Source organism: Mus caroli, unplaced genomic scaffold, assembly GCF_978045245.1.
Source record: "Mus caroli unplaced genomic scaffold, Mus_caroli_1 scaffold_7, whole genome shotgun sequence".
NCBI lineage: Eukaryota > Metazoa > Chordata > Mammalia > Rodentia > Muridae > Mus > Mus caroli.
The window spans coordinates 29,440,227-29,454,608 of record NW_028227262.1 but is presented as its reverse complement, the minus strand read 5'-3'; the positions used below and the strand labels follow the sequence as shown (position 1 = coordinate 29,454,608).

The 14,382-nt window shown below is 43.9% G+C and overlaps 2 protein-coding genes across 17 annotated transcripts in view; one reads left to right on the top strand and one right to left on the bottom strand.

Annotated features, from left to right (window-relative positions):
• Positions 1-14,382, bottom strand: part of Cacna1c (calcium voltage-gated channel subunit alpha1 C) — a 623,917-nt gene that overhangs the window by 599,687 nt on the left and 9,848 nt on the right. The window lies entirely within an intron of this gene.
• The window catches only part of Dcp1b (decapping mRNA 1B), a 38,833-nt gene continuing 26,786 nt past the window's right edge, over positions 2,336-14,382 (top strand). For 3 of the 4 annotated variants that reach the window (XM_029478470.2, XM_029478469.2, XM_029478468.2), the window contains exons 1-3: positions 2,336-2,501; positions 7,047-7,087; positions 10,654-10,781. In XM_029478470.2, coding sequence (XP_029334330.2) covers positions 2,352-2,501; positions 7,047-7,087; positions 10,654-10,781 — 319 coding nt within the window. In that variant the 5' untranslated portion in view covers positions 2,336-2,351. Of the gene's footprint in view, positions 2,502-2,629; positions 2,877-7,046; positions 7,088-10,653; positions 10,782-14,382 lie in introns of those variants that run through there. The other variant, XM_085840087.1, reaches the window with a different exon arrangement.

Below are 14,382 nucleotides of genomic sequence, written 5' to 3'. Positions count from 1 at the left end.
TGTGTAAAGGCTTTGCAATGCTACTGCTTCAAGACCACCCAGGCTCTCTGTCAGTAAAATTAATAAACTCACTGGCTGCCCAAGGTGAGCTTTGATGGAATCAAAATTTGCTTTGCTGTTGGGACCTTATGAGTAGGTTGTAGACATTGTCTCTGCGAGGAAGGAATTTGAGTGACAACCTGACTTTTAGAAGCATGTGACCAGAAGCACAGAACTCAGTGGAACCAGCAGTAAGTGAGTGGGCTAGCCTGCAACACTATGTAGTCAGCTTTGTGGGGCCACTTGAAGGGAATAGAAAGCCATTAGGACCAAGTAATATTTAGATAACATGGTTTTGTTCTGTTTCTCAAACTGCAAGTCACATTCCTTCAGGGGATCATGAAATCAACTTAAGAGTCAGAGTCAACATTTTTAAATAAAAAGTGTGTGTCTGTGTGTTCCCTGCTATCCAACTGTTTATGTATTTATTTATAACAAATAATATCTGTGATGGTTGGTTTTAATGTCAACTTGTCACAAATTACAATCACATGAGCAGGGAACCTCACCTGAGAAATTGTCCTGATTGCCTTGATTCATTGTTTGATGTGCAAAGATCTACTCCAAGTGTGCACAGTGCCTTCTAAATGTGGCCAGGATAAAAAAGACTGTGTGGCAGAGGAAGATGCTTTTTTACCTCTTGCTTGCTGGCCTTCCCTATTGCCACAGGGTTGGTTTGATGCTGATACTGCTATGAGAACCAGTGTTTCCAGGCTTCCACTGTTGAGTAAGGACCAGCAGCTGTCCAGATACCCAGGTATTCAGTGCCATGTTGGAACTCGTGAGGCACTCAGCTTTATGCACTGAGCAACTACCAGATTCTCATCATCCCAAGTGTGAGACAACTGATAGTGACGTTTTAATGTAAACTGACTTAATAAATCACATAAATGAACAAGTCCTAGCCTCACAAAGACAATGTAATGGTACAAGGGAGGCCACTTTAATGATCTGTTCATGTAACTATAAACATTCTTTGATGATATATCAAAAATTGACAAAGTGCAGTTTCTTGAAGTCCTATCACCCTTTCATACTTTGTGGGACACTGAAATCCACTGATCCACATAAGCCTTGAATGGATCTCCTACCTGTGTGTGAGTTTGTGACACCATTTTATTATCTGAAAATCATTAAATGACCGGGCTAAAGGAGCTATATCTTTCAAATGTTGACAGTTCCCATTAGAGTGTAATCTTTTAGAAGTGTACTCATTGATAGCACCACAGGTCTCATCTGAAGAGACTTAAGTATTGAGACAGTCAAGCTCACGGCCCATCTTTTAAAAAATTAATCTAAAAAATTATCATTAGCAACAATACCTATCCCTTGATTTCTTGAAAGAAACAGGAAAATCTTAGTTTTGAAAAAGCCTGTCCAGAATCTATCTGAATAGCCAAAATGTTAATGTTCTTTCATGTTAAACTGATGCTCTGTGGAAGTAAAATTAAACCCCTGGGCTCGGTGGTGGCACACCCCAGTAGTCCTAGCACTTTAGACCCCAAGGCAGGAGGAGCACAGACTGAAACCTGCCATAGACTCTGTCTCCAGAAACAAGCCCTCCAACCCCAGCAAAACCAACAATAAAACCACAAATTCAGCCCATCTCAAGTGCAGAACATATTTGCCTAGAGGCAAATATGGCGTGCAACAGCTCTGCTTTATCCATTCTTTCTATTTTTTCCCCCACATTAATTTTAAAAATATACCCAAAGATTGATTTTTTTTTAAACAAAATAAGTACTTTGACCAAGGAACGCCTGGCTTCAGCTGCTCGGACAAGTTTTCCAGAGAATGCACAGCGGCAAGAATACACTGGCTAGTGGTGCAGTTTGGGGCCTTCCTTGGTTCTTTATCGGTGCAGTCGTCCTTTTGCACACATCACACAAGTCTCAGAATTGCCATGGACAATCTTAACCTTGCAGGCCTCTGAGCCACTCAAGGAATCCCTCACGGATATTGGGGAGCACCATTTAAGAATTCTCAGAGTCCTTTTTGGAGTGACTATGTTTGGTCATCGAAGAGCCAAAGAAGAGCTCTGAAAAGGCGTGGGCCATATTCAAGAAAGAAATGCACACAGCTCAGAGGCTTATGAAGAAAGAAATAGTAGATAAAACGGGCTTCCTTGAGCAGGTCTGAGCTTCCTGTTGCCAAGGCGACGATCCTCCGCGAGAGGACCCGGACATCGATTGGCGAAGCCTAGCCCGGGTCCCCAAATGCCGGAAGGTCGCCCCGCCGCGCTCGCTCGCTCGCTCGCTCGGCGGTCGATTGAGGGGGCTTCCTGAAGGCTGGGCAGGAGGGTGGGTGGGAAGATGGCGGCCGCGGCGGCAGGTGGCCTGCCTGGGAAAGGACACGATATCAGCCTGGCAGCCCTGCGGCGCCACGACCCCTACATCAGTCGCATCGTGGACGTGGCCAGCCAGGTGGCTCTGTACACTTTCGGCCATCGGGCCAACGAGTGGGTGCGTGCGGACGCCGCGGCCGTGCGGAAGGCGGGGCGGGGACAGGGCGGGAGATGCTGGGCACGGCTAGGCGGGCGGGGGCCGGTCCTGGTGGAGGGCGACCCGCGGGTCCACCGGCAGGTGGGGGACGAGGGACACAGAAGGTGTGGCCGGATCCGCTGAGAGCCGGCCACGGGCTTTGAGGCCAGAAGACAGAAGCTCTCCGGCAGCGGAGGGCAGCCCGGAAGCCCCAAACTTGGATAAGTCCAGCCTCACCGAGGAGGAGCAGCCGGAGTGCGAAATGCTGGGCAGGCACCCACCTAAGAGCAAGCTTGGGAGAATAAGGAGGAAATGGACATGGGTAGGACACCCCAGACTTGGATGTAGGAGGCCAGGGTTGGTAACCTAACCATTTCAGTCCATTTCCAACAAGACCGAGTCCCAGCCTACAGTAACTGGATGAAGTTTAGTTTTTCCACACAACTAACTGGAATTGCAACGGGAGACCAATTAGTTCTGGCCTAGCCGTTGGTTCTTATCATTTATAAACCATCCCTTTGAATATATAAAAGTGTCATTTCCCCCTCTTTTGTGACTTTTGTCCAAATATTCATCAGAATATAACCAATGCTTTTAATACGGTTCAATGGGTGTATGGAAAACCTTGCAAATTTTCAATTTTTTTTTCCCGGTGTGTTCGCCAAGACTGAAACAAACATCAAGATTTATGCAAAGAAAACTTTCATTTTTGAGCAGATTTATGATTAAGTAGGCTGTGATAAGAACGACCCAAAAACCATGCACACAAAAGAATGAAGAAAGTTCTTGGACATGGAGCTTGGGGCAGGCACCTGCTTCATCCCCAGCACCCCTGAAACAGGGCCGGGAGTCTTTTCCGATAGTTTTGTCCGAGTTCTTAACTGAAGTGAGGCAAAGAATTCATGTCTGTTCTCCTAGGAGCCAAACCCGAAGGGGAAATCTGCAGAGATCCAGTGTTCTGAATATCCCTAGTTTGATTAATTGAGGCTGTCTTTCTTGGACACCAGAGGAAATTACACTATGGGCCTATATAAGTAAAGGGAGTTTCCCCACTGAAACGTTTCTATATTTATGTGAAGATACTGTACATAAACGTGCTTCACTTCTCTAGGTCAATGCTTCTCAGCCTTCCTAATGCTGGGACTCTTTTAATACAGTTCCTCAGGTTGTGGTGACCCCTAACATAAAATTATTTTCGTTGCTACTTCTTAACTGTAATTTTGCTACTCTTCTTATTGTAATGCAATTATGTTTGAAGATTAGACGTATGCCAAAGGGGTTGCAACCTATGGGTTGCATGCCCTCTGCCTGGACTGGCCTCTGCCTGCCAATCCACACCTAATATTATGGAGGTAATTCAGTTAGTATACAGAGAGTAGGACCCAATATGAGTTAGTGGGGTAAGTTGACTCAGCAGGAGGCTCAGGCTAGAAGATCAGAAGCTGTTGAAATGTACAGTGGGCCATTCCCACCCCTCCTAAAGCCTCTTCACAGTCCTGTGTGGCAGAAACCTTTTTAAATCCCTGCAGAGGTGGACCAAATGCCCAATGAAGGCCAGTGTAACATTGTATTATTTACAGGAGTTTTGTTTTCCTGCTTCCTGGACTTGTTTTCTTCAGACAGGATATAATTCACTCAGTAAAAGGTCATTCTTTTCAAAGCCCTGATCTCCTAGGCTGTGGTTGCCTGGCAAAGGAGAGAGACTTAGTTCAACAATAGAGCAGTCTCTGGGGGCAATCAAGTCATCACTGCTGTTTCCCTGTGCTGTATCACTCAGGTCCCCGGATGGAAGCCTTTCCCGTGTAAACCTAATAAGTATAAAAAATCCTTAAAAATGGAAGGGGAAGGATTGGCAAGAAGACAGGTGAGGTGTAAGCAGGGAGTCCTCACATTGGAAATCAACATCAGGTGTTGAGAGGAAGAATGAGGAATGCACAGAGAAAGAGGGTCAAGGGACCGTGCATCAGTGAAGTGGTAGAGCGTGTGATTAGCATGTGGAGCCCGTGCTTAGTGTGCGCACAGCCCTAGTTTAATCCCCAGAACACACATATACTCACACAAAGGATTAAGATAGTTCTGCCATGACTAGAATAGGAATTTTAGAACTAAATTTGCACCTCTCTGCCAGGAAAGAATCCTTCCCCAAAATACCGAATGTGTCGATGCAGTCTACAGCTGCTCAGACCATTTGTTCTCAGCTGGATTTGATCCCCCCACACACACACCCCCGGTGACGATTGGCAATAGCAGGAAACTTTGAGGATGAAGGTGTTGGTGGCATCTGCAGAGTAGAACTAGAGGTGTCGCCAAATGCCGTGCAGTGAGCAGGCATTATAGAGTTAGTCTAAAATATGCACAATGCGAAGCTGGAGGCGTGTCTTAGAACCACAAGTGCCCCTAATTTTCAGGTCACAATCCTGGATTCTCTGTGCATCAGTTACAGTATGATGGCTTTGCTGCTGCATACATGACAGAGAGAGACAGTTTCAGAAAGATGAAGTGGGCCCACTTTTGATTACTTTAACTTAGAATATTCAGTAAAGTTGAGATTGATTTCAGTTGCCCCAGATGTGTCAATGTATTTACTTCCCATAGTTTATGAAACAGCATTATTTATGCGCTTCATTATTTTGAATAACAAACAATTCTGTGTGTATATATGTGTGTGTGTTATCTCTATTTTCAGAATACTCCAGAGCTGAACTTAACAAATTTAAGTCTGCCTTACTTAAAGGATCTGAGGAGACTAATTGCAATACCTTAAATCCACTAGTTTGTACTGAAAGGACAAAAAAGGAAAAGAAATTTGGCCGCCTTTGAAAGTCAGTCTGAGGTGCAGATCTAGCAGCAAAATACATTTCTAGAGCTGCTGTTAGCCAAGCAAGAGCTCTTAAAATACGGCTTTTTTTTTTCTAATTATTAAAAGATTTGAGTTGTGTAAGCCAGTTACCCTTTTAATGGAGAAGATGAAACAGAACAGTAAATGAATTATCCCAGTGTGATCTGGCAGGAGCCTCACTCCAGGCCCATATTGTAATTACTGAGCCATAATTCCGTCCCATACATAACTCCAAATAAGACTCAAGTTTAAGAATTGTTTTTGTGAGTTATAGTTAAAATTCTGATTTTGGATTATTCTAAACTAAAGTCATTAAAATTTTTGTTTTTAAAGTAAAGAGAATTTTTGTTGCAAGGGGAAAATGCCAGTCAGAATCCATCAGCCTATGTGTGCTGACACTATGGAAGGTCTGAGTTGCATTTCCATGAGAACAGGTCCCGGTCAAATACTGCAGAGCAGGAAACTGCTTTTGGTCTTGTAGCCATGGGGCCTGACAGTGCATGCACAGAAGTGTCTTGCCTGCCTTAGTTTCCCATCAGTGTAACTCACAGTGCCAAGTACTTGGCTTTTTCAGTTCCCTTTTAAGGTGTTATATATTGCCTAAACTCTTGCCAGTTATGTCAATTCGGCTCAGAGGCCTAAGGCTGTGGTCTCTTAACAGGCACCCAGGTGACCCTGCTGCTTCTCATCTGGACACCACTCTTCCAAAACCCCTGTACTAAGTCACAGAGAAGACCGTTGTAATCATGTAGATTACTTGAGAAGAGCATGCTTTCAATTCTGTGCCTCTAAAGAATGTTACTCTAATGTCACACCTTTCTCTTAAAGAGTCCGTCTTGCATCAGAATTACAGAGTTTAGTTTTAAATGATTTGGGTAATGAATATTATGAAATATTAGAGACTTACGTAGGATAATAGAATGGTGAAGTTAAATTATGTAAATACCAAAAGCACACACTAAATTCTGAATTAGAATAATCTCATTACTAGTTAAGCAAAGAGCTGCACTGTGGTAATAATGTTGACGAGCAGGAGCCTGGGGAGCCCAAGTTCCTCCTGTCCTGGAGAAATGGAAGGAAAGCCAGAGAACTCAAACTCTCCTCAAAACTTCACCTCCCCCAGGTTTTCCCTGGCTGTTCTCAAGTCCTAACTTGGTAATAGTTGTGTGTAGTGTTGTTTCACGTCTTTGGCCAAAATGACTCTGCAGTTGTTCATGCCTAGGAGGTGCTTGTTCACGTGAAGGCTCTAGCACAGTACTTGTCTGGGTAGTAATCAGAGTAGTTAGTGACAGATCATCTGTTCTCCTAGTGATGGGACCTGGCGGTGGTGAAGGGCAATGAGATGCAGACGACAGTTTCCCTCACAGCTTGCCGGGCATGCCGTTTGGTGGATGGAGAAGGCACACACACCCCATCTCTTTCTGATGAGATCGGGAGCTCACTTTTCTCTGTTCCAGCCAGGCCGGCCACTCACACCATGTCTGGGAAAGAGAATAGTGACCACGTAATGCCTGCTCAGCAGGCCCTGGTCACGTCAAAGCCCACACTGTCCCCTTGGGTGGCCTCTCTGTTCTATACTGCCACTTCGTCTACTAGAGAATGGGTGTGTTTTCCTGGTGTTCTGTAAGTTCACTCTCTGCCTTAGAATGAAGAGACATACAGATGGGATGTGTTTGCTTTGTTTCTAGGAGAAGACTGGAGTGGAAGGAACCTTATTTGTTTATACGAGGTAAGCATATTCTATTAGAAAAATGACTTGAAATATTTTAATGTATTTTTGTCACTTCTTGAAGGGCAGTTTTACTTCAAAGAATAACAACCAAATCCATCTGAAATTACTGATCGGCAAGAGGAATAAAATAACACATAATGTCACCAGCTATATCCTGATGATACTAATGTCAGGCTATAACTCCAACCTAAACCTTAATATTTGGTTTAGCAGAACATAGTCATCGTTTGATGCCAGTGAATTGCACACAGCTCTTGAACACTACGCACTGCCAAGAGATAAGAGGTGCACAGTTAGGAAAGCTAAATTAATCGGTGGTTGGAAAGGGCTTTGTGGCTCACCTTCCCTCACCCTGAACTGCTTAAAAAAGCACACCCCAGGATTGAGTGTGTCTCTCAGTCTTCCATTGTTTAGTTAATAATGTTTCAGGATTAATTTAATTAATAAGCTCATGCTTTTAGTCATTTCTTTTTATCAGATATCATTAACGTCACATATTCACACAGACACACAGTCCATATATAGTCTTAATGACTTCATTTTATTCATGCATATTTCTTCATAAATATCTTCCCTGACTTCTGTCACCTAGTGGGAGTACATAGATGAAATACAAAACTAGTGTAAACTCTGATTGACGTAAGTATGCTTACCCACATTCAGGTTTAAGATAAACACAAGATACGCCATCCCAAGAACTGGTTTCCATTTAAGCCTCACAGGGCTGCTATGGCTGTTGAAGGCCTTGTACAGTGACCAGTCTTAGGTTGGGCTTCAGGACTGGAAGTCTCAATAGGAAGAAAGGCAAAAGTAGAGACACAGAGCCTCCTGTCTAAAGGGACAGTAAGGGATTTACTCTGGTGTAGTAGAGGGTTTGTATTAGCATAAGTGGTACTATTAGACAGAATGGCAGACTGGGGAGTCTGAGGCTTATTTTTCTAGCAGTAGGGAGTAACTGAAGGCTTATGGTCACAAGGATGCTTGATAAGCTGTGAGAAAATATGTGGAGAGTCAGTGTGTTAGCATCACAAGGAGGCACTCGTTCTAAAAGGAACTGGAGTTGGGGTGTTGAGAGGATGATTGCCTTGAAGTAGACAGGGGACCAGAACAACTGACGCTGAGATGAAAGTCTGCAGGGACAGAGGGCACAGTGACATTGAGAAATGAAACCTCGAGGTAAATGCCAGCATTTGACCTGAATGATAAAATTGTTGGTAGAATTCAAACGGCAACGGGGAGGAGAGGCTAGGTTTCTACTTGATCTCTTTGTGTATTTTGCAGAGCTGGGGATGTGAGGGCCTCAAGCTTATGCACTCTTACCACCAAACTACACCCCTCAGCCTTGGTCTTCAGGGGTTTGAAGTAACACTTTATTCAGTGGTATCAGTGAATTCAGATTGAGGAATCCAGCCACTTGGCATGGGGTGATTGTTGGAGAGTTTGGCATTGTCTGAAAGGACTATCAAAGGAGAATGGTTAACTTTTAGGGTCAGTAGGGGCATAAAAAGCAGAACGAGGGTAACCTTAAGAACTGGGAAAACAGGATGGGAACAGTAGGGAGAGTGATAGCTACCCTGTCATCAGGGAGAGGAAGGGACAGGAAGGAGTAGCTAGCCAGGCTGCAGGCAGAGCAACAAGTAAGTCAGTTGTTTAGGGCTGTGAATACCCAAGAATTGTTGGCATTTTAGTCCATGCCAACATTTAGAACATTCCAGAACCATCACATGGATTTGATTGGCATGAGTACTGTTAAGAGTGTAAAATGTATAGAGAAACACTAAAACACACAATGTGTATTCTCTTTCATTTCTAAGAAGGATTATTTTGAGGAGAGTGATGCATTAATATATATTAATGATGACTTTAAGGTCTTTTCTGCTGAATTATACAATTATTTTCTTTTTTGTACCCAAACTAAATATAGCTTTATATTTTCAAGCATTTTATTTTATTTTTGAAATAGTGACTCATGCATACCAGGTTGGCCTCAAAATAACCCTGTTTGAGATCACTTTGAACTTCTGATCTAAGTGTTGGGATTACAGCAATGTGCCGATTTTATGTAATACTGAAGATGGAACCAGGGCTACCAACTGAAGTACAATCCATCACTTAAATCCTTCCTAACATACTCCACATTGCTAATGGAACAGTGAGTTACACCATTGGCCTGAGAGGCAGTCCTTGCCTGGCTCTTACTCCAGTTCCCAACTCTCTCTCTGAGACGATGCTTACTGCTTCCATCTCTCCTCCCGTGCGTGTCTGCCCCCACATGTGCACATGTATACGTGTGTCTGCTCGGGCAAGGCCTTTTCCTTAGTGTGGAAAGCAGTTTGAGCTAAGGCACTGAAGCTGCCTGTGTCTTCACCTCTGCTTCACTTTCAGTCGTGTGCCTGGCATCCTTGTTCCTGACCTGCGGCATAGTCCCTTGCTCTCTCTGCCATGAGACCCTTTCCCGTTGACATACATAAGACATCTCGCCCACCTTAAGGACCACTCCTTCTGCCTGCCTTCCCATGTCTTTGTCTCTGAGATACAGTTCATGAAGACGGGCTGCAGAATTTCTGCATTTCAGAAATTTAATGTTCAGGACCCTCTGTCAGTCTTTAGAGGAATTGAGGCTATGCACACCAGTGCTTTTTTTTTGTAGAATAAGCTCATCAAAGATTGTCTTCCATCAACTAAAAGGTTGGGGTTTAAAAATAAAATCCTGTAAGTGGCAAGGTAGCAGTGTTGTACTTTATCAGTATAAAGTGGTTAAATGTGAATTAAAACTAACTCTCTTCCTGACTGTTAGCAGCCCAGTTAACTTGAATGAATGAGTGCTGCTGACTTCTGTTAAATGTGACTGTGTATCTACTTGTCACCAGGAGGTTCACAGTTGAATTATGATATGGCTGTCACCCAGCACAAGCAAAGGCACACATGATGTATAACGGGGGCCCTCTGTGCCTGACACAGGGGGGCACTCAAGATTATGGAATGGAATGAAAAATCAAATTCACTAAAGGTCATGCTTTTACTGAGAGAAGTTTCCTGGTAGCTTGTCCAGACAGCCCTTTGCTTGTATTGAAGAGAACAAGGCATCTGCCCTTTAGCCTCACATGAACTTCGTTTGCACTTTGCCTCACAGGGGCATTGACAGAGTTGCCTCATTTGCCTGAAGTTCTCAGTTTCAAACTCAATTTACACTTTCAATGAAAATTATCTTTTTGGAATGATGTACGCTTGTTCAACTCTGAAATCCTTTGGAAGTATCTGCCAGTAAGAATTTTTTTAAAGCAGTTACCATCTTTGTCTTAAAGGAATGTACAACATAGGTAGGCATATCCGTTATACACAAGATATACACAGGCTCATAGGTTAAAAACAGTGCCCTGCAGGACAGTCTGAGGTGCAGTTATATACAAGATCCCAGGAGTAAAGGAGTGTTGCTTCATATATATGCAGAGTGCTGTGGGAAACTGAATCTGCACAGCAGAGTTAACAGACACGCTGGGATGTGGCTACTGCAGCTGTACCATGCTTATCAGTCGGTCTCTCCCCTGCTCTGTGATTTCCAGGTCTGCCTCCCCAAAGCACGGATTCACCATTATGAATAGGCTCAGCATGGAAAACAGAACAGAACCCATTACTAAAGACCTGGACTTCCAGCTCCAGAACCCTTTCCTTCTCTACAGAAACGGCACACGTGAGTCTCTAATGCAGTGCTAGTCACGTTTCCCAGGGCTGGTCAGATGTCCTCCTGTGCTCTGCATTTAGTATCAGGGACTGGGGGATTAGCATTTGTTAGCTTGGAAGTGGCTTTTTTCTTAGAAAAGTTAAAGTGAGTCTCCTTAAGCCCTGTCGTGAGCAGCTCTTTTGCCTGTAGAATGAACCAGTTATTGGCTTTAATCCTAAGCAGGACGGGGGAGGGGTGCTTGCTTGGGAGCCAGGAGTGGGGCACAGATGTATCACTGAACGCAGAACTAATGATTTGGTTAGTGGAAGTTTTCCCTTGTGGATCACCTCTGACCAAGCGTAGTGAAGAGAGATTGAGGGAGAGGGTCTATAGTTTTGAAGGACTGCCTTTTGAATATGTAGTCATTGAGAAGCCAGAGTCCAAATCGTTTTGGCCTTTTTGGTTCTTTTAACTGCTAGTAGTGGCCAGATTACAGCAGGTCACTGACGGGTCCTCGATGGACTGAGATGAAGCAGTAGTGGCCTGTATAGTATTCTGCCCTCCTTTCACTCCTGTGTCTTACCTGGCACCTGTCTCGGACCAGAGAAAGACTAATGAAGCTGTCAGCTTCGGGGTTCCTTCCCCGCGGGAGCATACTGCCTGAAAGGTAAGTATGTGCGTGCTCTTAGGCCTTGTGGGTGACTTTCAAAGAGACTGTAATCTAGTAATGGTTTACTCTTTGAATTTAAGATACAGGAAGTTGGTACTAGGGATATGGCTCAGTGTGCTTACAACATGAGGACCTGAGTTCAACACTCCAGCACACACACACACACACACACACACCAGAAGACAGGGGTGCCAGTGGATATTTGTAATTCCAGTGTTGGAAGGCAAAGTCAGGTGGGTTCCCAGAGCTTGCTGGTCTGCCAGTCTGGCTAATCCTGGGTTCAGTGAGACCCTGTCTGAAAAACTAAGGTAGTCGGCACAATGATTCAGTAGGTCAAGGCCTTTGCTGCCAAGTCTGACAGCCTAACACAGAAACACACACACACACAGAGTTGCATACAACACACAAATACCAAAAAGGTTGGGAAAGGCAAAGTACTTGGTCTGCAAGCATGGTGACGTGAGTCCTAATCCCTAGCACCTACATGTAGTCCAGCATGGTGGTGTGTGTGTGTTCTGCCTGTGTCCTGGACTGCCCGCTGCCTACTTGCCCAGTGCTGGGGCAGAGGCAGGCAGAGCCTGGGGTTGTCCCTATTCAGTCTAGCCTGAATGGTTAGCTGCAGGTTCTCTGGGAGACCCTGTCTTTAAAATAAAATGGAGATGTGGTAGAGGAAAGCATGCTGCCATCAGCCTCTGGCTGCTACATACTCCTGCACTGGTGAGCACACGTGTACACATGCTCATAGACACACCACACACCTCCAACACACACACAACTTGCTGCCTGTATTTTCAGAATTTTAATAATGTGATACAAGTAATATGTGAAGAAAATCCCAATGATTAGTTTAAAACTAAATGTAACATTTAATATATTAAATATGCCGCTATGTTTAATTATATATAGGTTGTCCTGATAAATGTCCATTCCTTAAAGTTTTATGAGGAAAAAAATTAGAACTATTAAAACTGTAACATGACTTGCCAATGGTAGGTCTCATGGAAAGAAAGGTTTTGCAATAATTTTTTTAAAATGGTTTGTTGCTGTTTCTTTGCTTTATGTTTACAGTTATGTGAGAATTTTTAAAGGATATTATATTTGAGCTAAGGAGCTAACTCAGTTAGTAAAGAGCTTATTGTGCAAACATTATCACCTAGTTCAGTTCCTTAGAACCCACGTGAAAAAGCTGGGCAGAGTGGTGTTTGTGCTCTTAATCCTAGGAAACAGAGACTGGGGGTGGGGAGGTGGGGGGGGGGGGGAGTGCGGCGGCGCTTGAGGCATCTGGGCCAGCTAGCCTAGCCAGTGAGCTACAAGCCAGAGAGGCTGTCTCAAAACACAAGAATGAACTTTAGAAAGAATGCACTAGAGTAGATATCTGCCAATACACACAAAAACTACTATGTCCTGTGTCAAATTAACATATCCAAATGCTAATAAAGAAGCTACAAAAATTAATGTAGAACAGAGTCTGGAGAGATGGCACTGCAGTTAAGAACACTGGCTGCTCTTCCAGAAGCCCAGGGTTCGAGTCTCAGCCCCCACAGTGTAACTCACAACTGTCTGTAACTATAGTTTCAGGAGACCCAACACACTCTTCTTGCCTCCACAGGCACCAGGCAAAATTGTACTCGTGTGTGTGTGTGTGTGTGTGTATGTATGTATGTAATATGTAAATAAAATGAAAATACGTCTTTAAAAATGAATGTAGAGGGGCTGGTGAGATGGCTCAGTGGGTAAGAGCACCCGACTGCTCTTCCAAAGGTCCAGAGTTCAAATCCCAGCAACACATGGTGGCTCACACCCATCTGTAACGAGATCTGGCACCCTCTTCTGGAGTGTCTGAAGACAGCTACAGTGTACTTACATATAATAAATAAATAAATCTTTAAAAAAAATGAATGTAGAATAAATGAGTACTAGTAACCTACTATAATCATTCCTGGTTGCTCTTATTTTGGACAAATAATTGATCTAGCCACTATAGATATTTTGAATTCTTATATATTTGATTATGACATAAACCATACCAAAATTTTTAATTTCTCTAATGCATTGATTTTAGAAATTATTTCCTAAGTTTCACGGGGCCTGTCTGACAGAAAGTGCTTTGTGGAGTTAGTGAGCCCACAGGATGCCTCACTCTTTGTAAGTATACTCAGGATGGTAGTCTGCAGCCCCCTGACTGTGACCTCAGTGCAGCTTGTCTAGAGGGACAGGAGTATGTGTTTAGAGCACACAGCGTGTTTCAGAGTCTTAGCACGAAGGAAGGAAGGAAGGAAGGAAGGAAGGAAGGAAGGAAGGAAGGAAGGAAGGAAGGAAGGGAGGGAGGGAAAAGGGAGGAGAGGAGAGAGATCTTATCTATTGGTTAATGTTGAAATGATAGTAATTTGGATAATTGGGTAAATAGAATGTATTGTTAAAGTTACTTGTATCTTCTACTTCGTTATTTCTAACTTAAAATGTCAGGTGCAATCCACACCTGCCGGTCTTAACGCTTTTATTGACAGCCTACCCTACTCTTGGTGGCATCTTACAAATGAAAAAATGGCTGTGGTAAGTGGGTGGGGTCCCAGCTCACACACCTCTGGCCCTGCCCCTGGTGCTTGTGTTCCACACCGGGCACTGCTCCCTCTGCTGTTAAGCATGGATACCAATGGCAGCCGGTCTTTGGGATACATGTGTGGCTGTTTCTGATGAGTCTCCATCTACAAAAATGAATCAGTTCAACAGTAGAGTGTGTGCAGTGTCTTTTCACTCTTCTGCATTTGTTTTGCCCCATTTTGTTCTCCTTACTGTCTGTCGCTGACAGCCTATGAAACCAGTCATTTCCTCAAGGCTTCTCAGCCCCTGACATCCATCCACAGAAGGTTTATCACGCATGCCGTCAGGGTCTGGGTACCTCCCTCTCAGATGTTTTCTCCAGCTCAGATGCTTATGTAACCATTGCATTTGGCTTTCTCC